Source organism: Sceloporus undulatus, chromosome 2 (genome assembly GCF_019175285.1).
Source record: "Sceloporus undulatus isolate JIND9_A2432 ecotype Alabama chromosome 2, SceUnd_v1.1, whole genome shotgun sequence".
Taxonomy (NCBI): domain Eukaryota; kingdom Metazoa; phylum Chordata; class Lepidosauria; order Squamata; family Phrynosomatidae; genus Sceloporus; species Sceloporus undulatus.
In genome coordinates, this window is record NC_056523.1 from 125,437,168 (window position 1) to 125,445,316 (window position 8,149).

Sequence of the window (8,149 nt, forward strand, 5' to 3'; positions counted from 1 at the left end):
GAGTTTTTGCATTGTTCCAAAAGCTTTTAATTGAGAACATCAGCAGCAAAAGGCTGATAACTTGCTGACAATTATGTAGCCATAGTAAGATATCCAATGGTAATGCTTCTTATTACATGTGAGACAATTACAATGTAGTTTCGTCTTTCTACTCTTTCCAGCCAGGAAAGGCAGCTACTGTGCTAGTCCACTGATGGGTGGGCCACCTTTTGCTCCCTAGGGTACTCATATAAGCCCACTCTTCTTTTTCACATTGAGGAAGGAATAGCATGAAGGAGAGAAGAAATAACTTCCCCATTCTCCCCATTCCAACTGAATGCTGGCCAGTCATCCAGGACTCTGGTTGGCAGAATAATGGGAGTATCCTCATCTTTCCTCCTCATGAAAACTACACATATGCTTAGCCCATGAAACAGCAGGAATGAACATAAATCTCCTGAGAAAAGTTCAGCAGAGGAGGAGGGTTAAAAATATGGCTGCTGCGGCATCTATACAAGACACGCTAAGGCCTGTGAAGATCACATGTGAAACTGTCTTGCTGAAATTATACCAATAAAAACAATACCAAGAGGTTCTGCCCAACTAAAATACATAAGGCACATGATAGGTTTGAACCAAGACGTGACAGAGAAGATTTCATACAGTACAAGTGCCACAAAGTCTGGCTTCTGTAGGCTGGGACTGGGACCTGCCTCACCTTACTGATGTAGCTTCACACCCTACCCTAAGGATTCTGTCTCCCTTTGAACCTTGCCTATGTAATATGTACCAATCTAACCACATGGTGGTGCAATGGTTTCTTGCTATGTAGAACTCAGCATATACTTCAGACTCAAAAACAGCTGCCATCAGCAGCTAAAATAAGAGTAAATGCTTGTTTAGAGCAATCTTGGAGACTACCCAACTGCATACAAGGAAAGAGTGACAGACTATGATTCTAATCAACAAGGAGTACATTTTAAAAAACTTTTTAACTAATCAATACTTCCAACAACTCACAAAGGGAACAAGCATTCTCCATTATAAAAGTGGGGAACCTACGGCCCTCCAGCTCTTGGAACTATACAGTGCGCCCGCGCCATACGTGGCTTGAGCATACGCGCTCAAGCCGCGCGGGGCAGAAAGGGCAGCGCATCCCACTCATTTGAATGGGCACACGCGCCCGTTGCGCCCCGCCGTGCACGAGCCCCATTGTTTCCAATTGGGCTCGAGCATAGGCGGAATTCGCCTTACGCGGTGGGATCCGGAACGGATCCCTCGCGTAAGGCGAGGACCGACTGTAGTTCCTATCATTCCTGACTTTTAGCCATTCTGGCTGAGACTGCTGGGAGCCCAAACTGGAAGATGACAGGCTCCCCATCTTTGTCCTATTAGAAAGATGGTTCTATAATGATGGATACTCTTGTCTGAATATAGCAATTGAACCCCATGTCTTTCCCAGTGCTGATGCTCAGATGCATCCACTTAGTTCTACTGGCCAATTCCTAGCCTTGTCTCTTCATGTCATGAACTGCAGGCCCAGCCATAGGATAATGTCTTTATTACGATTGGCATAACAAACCAGAGGATTCTACAGGCTTCTTATAAACAGAGCCTGGAGGCCCACCAAAGCCAATTAGGATGCTTCTGCTCTTCTCTTCTCTTCAATTCGCTTCTTCCTAACCAACAAACGTCGCTCACGTTCAAATTCCTTCATGCGCATGACATAGCTGTGGGCAAGGACACAAGTGTAGATCAGTTCAGAGCAAGAAGCCCCTAGCAGAGTATCACATTTTCATATATGCTATGATTTCCAGGCCAGAAGTCTAGTTGGTTTATGTTTACCCTCCTTACACTTTCTTGTATCTGGAATCTAGGCACAGTTTCAGCATATATGTGAGTATCCACCTTATGCTCTTATCCTTAAACCTCTGGTCTTCTGCTGATTCAGGCTTAAGGAGCATCCTTACTTTTCCCTTTTCTTCCCTATGAATGTGAGCAAAGAGGTCCATTTCAAACATTTGCTAGTTTAGGATTCCTTTGCTCATGCAAAAGCTTGTTTATGAGCTGTAGTAGCATTCTTTTCCAACCAAATAAAGATATATCAAAACTCACCCAGCTTTAAGGAACCAGTACCGCAAATTACTACATAAAATTTCCTCCCTATCTACACCATGGCGCTTATGACATAATCACCTTCACCCCACTCATGCTACTTTTTTCAGGTCTTCTAAAAGTTTGCTGGTGGGTGGTAGAATACATTTTGCGTGCAATTACACAACTGTATGTTGCAAGCCTTTCTAAACCACCTGTCCTAAATACTGAACTCCCCACATGTGTTGGACTACTTGTAGCCAGGGTGGACAATGATCATGTTGGCAGACTGAAGTCCAATATATGTGGAGCACATTAGGCTGGAGTAGGCCATTCTAGGCCACCTCCAATCCCAATTTGGGAGATTTTTGAACTATAGCTAATTGACAGAGTGAAGAAAAAAAGTATCAAGATAGGAAAAGAAGGGGAACCCTGCTCTAACTTACTCCTGGTGCTCACAGTAATCCCAGTCGTGACGTTCATGCTTGCATCCGAAGATATTAGGAAATTTGTCACGTTTGCATTTCATCAATTTAATAAGATAATGGGCACAATAATCTCGCTGCTCCACAGGAAGCTGAGCATCATTCATCTGCTGCTGTGTTGCTATCATCACTGCATGGAAAAACAAAGGGGGAAGAAAGGAAGGAAGGGAGATTAGCATCAAAGTAGCCAGGCATAGTTATGATTCTGAAGACCAGGATTTGAATCCTGGCTTGGCCATGGAAACCAACTAGGTGACCTTGGGCAAGTCATACTCTCTCAGCCTGAGAGGATGACAATGGCAACCCCCCTCTGAAGAAATTTGCCAAGGAATCCCCGTGATAGGTTTGCCTTAGGACAGCCATAAATTGGAAGTGACTTGAAGACACAACAACAACAAAAAAGTTCCTCACCAACATCATTTTGAAAACTTCTACTGTGGCTACGAATAAGTTAGTGGGTTATGCACTATGCACTGATTTAGCTGATCTGTTCTACTGAACAAGATCTGAAGTGAAAATCAGAGATGCTGAGGATCAATCAATACCCTTCCAAGATAGGAATGCAGGTCACAGTTGCAAAGAGTACATAACTGAAATAATTGCTCTGTGAGAAGAGTATTTTTAAAGCTTTATTTGACTTTATGTGTTGGTGAATTTGGAGTTGAGGGTATGTGTTATGACTATGGTGTTCAGTTCCAGGCTTAGCTGTAGAAGAAAACTGTTGGGAGGCTGCAGATAATATATCATGCTAGTTTAAAATCCAAGTACTGTATTCTAGTCTCAGCATGTCTGCAGTTATCGCAACTGGTCAATACCTGTTTCACCTGAAAATATGTTTTAACTGTAGACCCCACTCTTGTACTAGTTGTGATTTTACAGTATCTTCAGCTAATTTAAGCAGTGCATACAAACTGGAAGGGCAGAACAATTTTTAAACAAATATAAAAGCAAAATACAAACACCGAGTTCTTGTGCTATCTTGGTGTTATGGCTGCATTCACACTGCAGAAAAAATCCAGTTTGACACTGCTTTAACTGCCATGGCTCAGTGAAATTCTGAAATTGTAGTTTTATGAGACATTTAGCCTTCTTGGTCACAAAGCTCTGGTGCCACAACAAACTGCAAATCCCAGGATTCCACAGGAAGAAGCCATGGCAGTTAAAGCGGTGTCAAATTGGATTATTTCTGCAGTGTGGATGACGCCTAAGTGGCACAGGCATCATTTCAGTTTATTTCAGGGAAGTGGATCACTGCCTTTGCCTAGGCACTGTGTATGCTCCCACTTCAGTTAATCGTCAAGGAGATACAATATATGATAAATATTCTTAACATAAATCTTTAAGAGTTATTTCCTCCCCTTGTTAGTAACACTGTGCTTTATAAGTTATTCTCACTCTCCTAGCAATATATATTTTATAAGCAGTGTGTCTCATTAATTTTACTCATTTTAGCAATTCAATATTTTAATGTAAATACTGTTATCTGATTTTAATCTGCTATGTCAAAGGACTAATGCAACAAATGTTCTTTTAAAAACAGACATAATACAAGCATTTTCAGGATACTTTTTATGCCATGGTTCCATTACTGATAAAATATAGAAACACACCCATGCATTTGCTCTCATAATAAAGAGTATGGGACAGCCATACAAACTTTAAAAGAAGCAAATTTGAAAAAGAATTTCTGCCTGGCCAAACATGTTTGTGGTTTGGAGTAGAGAGATCACACACTCTCCAAGCAGTTCTGCAGGAATACCTTCAAACAGTACCAGCTGCAGAACTGTATGAAACTGCAGAAACCTCACTATCATAGAATCAAAGGGTTGAGAGAGACTACAAGGCCCATCCAGTCCAATCCTCGGCCATGCAGAGATACACAATCACAGCACTCCAAACAGATGACCATCCAGCCTTTGTTTAAAAACCTAATAAGGCATGGTTTCCAGACGATTCAACATTTTGGTTGCCCTCATTTGGACATGTTCTAGCCAGTTAACATCCCTCTTGAATTGTGGTGCCCAGAACTGGACACACTATTCTAGGTAATGTCTGACCAAAGCAGAATAGAGTGGTACTATTACTTCGCTTGATCTACACACTAATACTACTGATGCAAGCTAAAATCACATTGGCTTTTTTACATAATATCATAATGCTGGCTGATGCTCAGCTTGTGGTCTACCATGGCTCCCAGATCCCTTTCACATGTACTGTTGTCAAGCCAGGTGTCACCTATATCAATGCATTTCATTTTTTTCTGTGTAAGTGTTGTACCTTACATTTTTCCATGCTGAAATTAATTTTGTTAGTTCTAGCCCAGCTTTCTAATCTTGTAAGGTCATTTTGAATTCTGATCCTGTCTTCTGGGGTATTAGCTACTCCTCCTAATTTGGCGTCATCTGCACATTTGATAAGCATGCCCTGTATTTCATCATCCAAGTCACTGACTAAGATGTTGAATAGCAATGGGCCCAGGACAAAACCCTGTGGCACCCTTCTAGTCACTTCTCTCCAGGATCTTTCTGGACAAGTTAAGATCTCCACCAAGATATAAGCAGGTGTGATTTGTGGGAGAACATTCACATTCAGCCCTGGCTAGAGCAGAATGAAGGAAGGACAAACAAAAACCACTGGGTGGATGCTCCTAAGACACTTGTGTTACAGGGCAGGTTTATACATGAGGCCCAAGACTCCAATTTCATTTATCACTTTTTCCACGCTTCTTCTAAGAAAGCAGCATTCATCTCCACAGCGCTAATATTTTGCCATCACAACCACCCTGCAAGAAAAGATAGAGTAATACATCCTAATCTGAGAAAGTAGACCTAAGTCTATGAAAGCTTATGCTACAACTTCTTTTGGACACTTAAGTCACAAAGGTGTTACAAGATCCTTCTGCATACTGATATTTCATACTAACACAGCTATGTCTCTGAATCCTACATCTTAATATGATCATGTGGGGATTTAAAACCAGGCTACCCTAAAGGGACCTAGCATGGTGTAATGGTTTGAGTTTTGGGCTATGACTAGGGAGAGCGGGGTTCAAATCTTTGGTCAGCAGTGGAAACGCACTGGGTGGCCTTGGGCAAGTCACACTCCCTCAGCCTCCCTCAGAGGAACCCGCTCTGAAAAAATCTTACCAAGAAAACCCTGTGATAGGGTTGCCTTAGGAAACATCTTGAAGACATACAATAACAGCAATAACAAGAACCATCAGAGCCCTGGATGGGATATGTGACATATTTTGGAACCTTTATGGGCTCCTAGAGAGCATTTTCATTTTGAAGAAGAAGATAGATTAGATAGATAGATTAGATAGATAGATTAGATAGATAGATAGATGATAGATAGATGATAGATAGATAGATAGATAGATAGAGAGAGAGAGAGAGAGAGAGAGAGAGAGATAGATAGATAGATAGATGAAAACCTTTGTAGAATTTCAGGGTGGCCAGAAGTCAGAAATGACTTGAAGGCCCATCACCACCACCACCACTCTAAATTCTAACACAGCCGGGGTGCCTAGGTGTCCTCACACCGCCAAGGAAGACAAAGCACCACAAAATGTAGGACATTCAAGAAAATGTTGCATGTTACAAAATAAAACCCAAAAATGCTAAATATAAATCCGTAGTTCTTAGTCCTGCTGAAAAGGGAGGGCATTTTAGAATTCTTCCTGGACAGAAGGTGGAAATGTAGGGTGTATCCAGGAAAAGGAGGACACGTCTGTTCACCCTGAATCCAACCAAGGGAGGTGGGGTTGGAAATTGGGGGTCCTCCATATTTTGGGGGGAAGCAGCTCCCCTGACTTGAGGCAGCACAGCTGCTGAGGAGGGAGGCTAGAAGCTGCAGCAAAACAGCCCCTGCTTCAGGGGCCACAGCACTCTGCCACCCGTTTTGCCCAGAGGTCCTGATACTGCCGAGGAGGACAAGGCGCTGCCAAATGGAGGGCCTTCAAGAAAAATGGAAGGCACGGCCAAACAAAAACTAAAAACACTCAAATGTATTATAAATGCCTGTTTCTTAGCCCTGCTCAGCATGGAGGACGTTTTGAATGTTATTAAATATTGGGGAATCCTAAAACAAATGACAGTCCTTGTCGATAGGGAAACCATGCTTGCCCATAGGGAATCATTGGGGAATACCTGCCATAGGGAAACATAGGAGTATTCAATGGAGGGCCTAATATACTAAACCAAATGAGACACTTGCCCATAGGGAAACATTGCATAGTTCCCCTGTGTTTCCCTAAGGGCAAGTATGTCCCTTAAATATGAGATATTATTAAACATGAAATAAATATGGAGGGCCTTAAAAATAAAGGAAGGCATGACCAAATAAAAGCTAGGACACACATAAATGATAAAGCCATGCTTCTTAGCCCTCTTCAGAATGGAAGACCCTTTGGAAATTATTCCCAAACATGATCAAAGCTTAAATAAGCATTCAGGGCCTCCAAGGAAAATGGGAGACGTGGCCGAAAGGAACCACAGAAGCTAAACTGTAAGCCCAGGCTTCTTAGCGCTGCTCAGGATGGAGGGCCTCCTGGGGATGCCCTCCCGGGCAGAAGGGGGCTAGCAATGGGGGCGTCTCTGGAGGAGGAGGAGGAGGAGGAGGGCAGCCTGCTCTGGAGGGCGTCCGAGTGACCTTCTCCCTCCGGGGCTCACCGCGTTCCTTGCGCTCGGGGAAGCCGTAGAGGGGGTCGAAGGTGGGCATCTTCAGCGGGTCCGGCTCCACCTCCGCGTCCCACAGGTAGCGCCGCGCCAGGTGGGCCCCCATCGCAGCCCCCGATGCCGCCTCCGCCGCCTCTCCTCCCGCCGGGACGCTCTAGGACGCCCACTTCCGCTCTCCTCGCCTCTCCCCCGGAACCGGAAGGAGCCTCTCTGGGACCATAGACTAGAAGCCTCGCCGCCATGATTAGTTCAACGATCATAGAGCTATAAATGACAGACACCACCATGATGATGATGATAATTTGTTTATATCTCGCTCTTCAGCCAAAAGGTTCTCAGAGCGGCTTACAAATTGTTAATTAGACATTTCCCTGCCCTCAGGGTTACACTCTAAAGAGACAAGACAAAAAGGAGAAGGGGATGGCAGTCTGAGGGAGTGGACCAAGTCTAGGAAAGCTCATGCTATTACTATTAGTAGGAGTAGGAGTAGTACTGTAGTATCATCATCATAGAACTGTAGAGTTGGAAGAGACCGCAAGGGCCCTGATCCAGTCCAACCCCTTCTGCCATGCAGGAAATCACAATCAAAGCATCCCCGAGAGATGGCCATCCAGCCTCTGTTTAAAGACCTGCAATGAAGGAGACTCCACTACACTCCGAGGAAAGAGTGTGTTCCACTGTCGAACAGCCCTTGCTGTCAGGAAGTTCCTCCTAATGTTGAGGTGGAATCTCTTTTCTTGCAGCTTGCATCCATTGTTCCGGGTCCTAGTCTCTGGAGCAGCAGAAAACAAGCTTGCTCCCTCCTTAATATGAAACCAGAGATCCAGGAGACGTAGCTCTTTCTATTTTTCATATCCCTGGCAGACAAAAGGGCTTTCCCCACTTCCAAAAGATACAAAATGGAGATGATGA

At 43.8% G+C, this 8,149-nt stretch overlaps 1 protein-coding gene across 1 annotated transcript; it reads right to left on the reverse strand.

Annotated features, from left to right (window-relative positions):
* Positions 1 to 1,523: 1,523 nt before the first annotated feature.
* NDUFB7 (NADH:ubiquinone oxidoreductase subunit B7) lies at positions 1,524 to 7,420 on the reverse strand. The gene is made up of 3 exons (XM_042448914.1): positions 7,232 to 7,420; positions 2,520 to 2,688; positions 1,524 to 1,709 (listed from the first exon to the last, which is right to left on the reverse strand). Exons 1-3 carry the CDS (start codon positions 7,341 to 7,343, stop codon positions 1,616 to 1,618), a joined length of 375 nt encoding a protein of 124 aa, XP_042304848.1. The 5' UTR covers positions 7,344 to 7,420; the 3' UTR covers positions 1,524 to 1,615.
* Between the last annotated feature and the right edge of the window lie 729 nt (positions 7,421 to 8,149).

Excerpts from the sequence above, each read along its gene's own strand:
- NDUFB7 (XM_042448914.1), bottom strand. The coding sequence starts at position 7,343 with ATGGGGGCCCACCTGGCGCGGCGCTACCTGTGGGACGCGGAGGTGGAG. Across the intron at positions 2,689-7,231 it reads CCCCGAGCGCAAGGAACGCG|TGATGATAGCAACACAGCAG; the intron begins GTGAGCCCCGGA and ends TTTTCCATGCAG. Across the intron at positions 1,710-2,519 it reads GATTACTGTGAGCACCAGGA|CTATGTCATGCGCATGAAGG; the intron begins GTAAGTTAGAGC and ends CCTTGCCCACAG.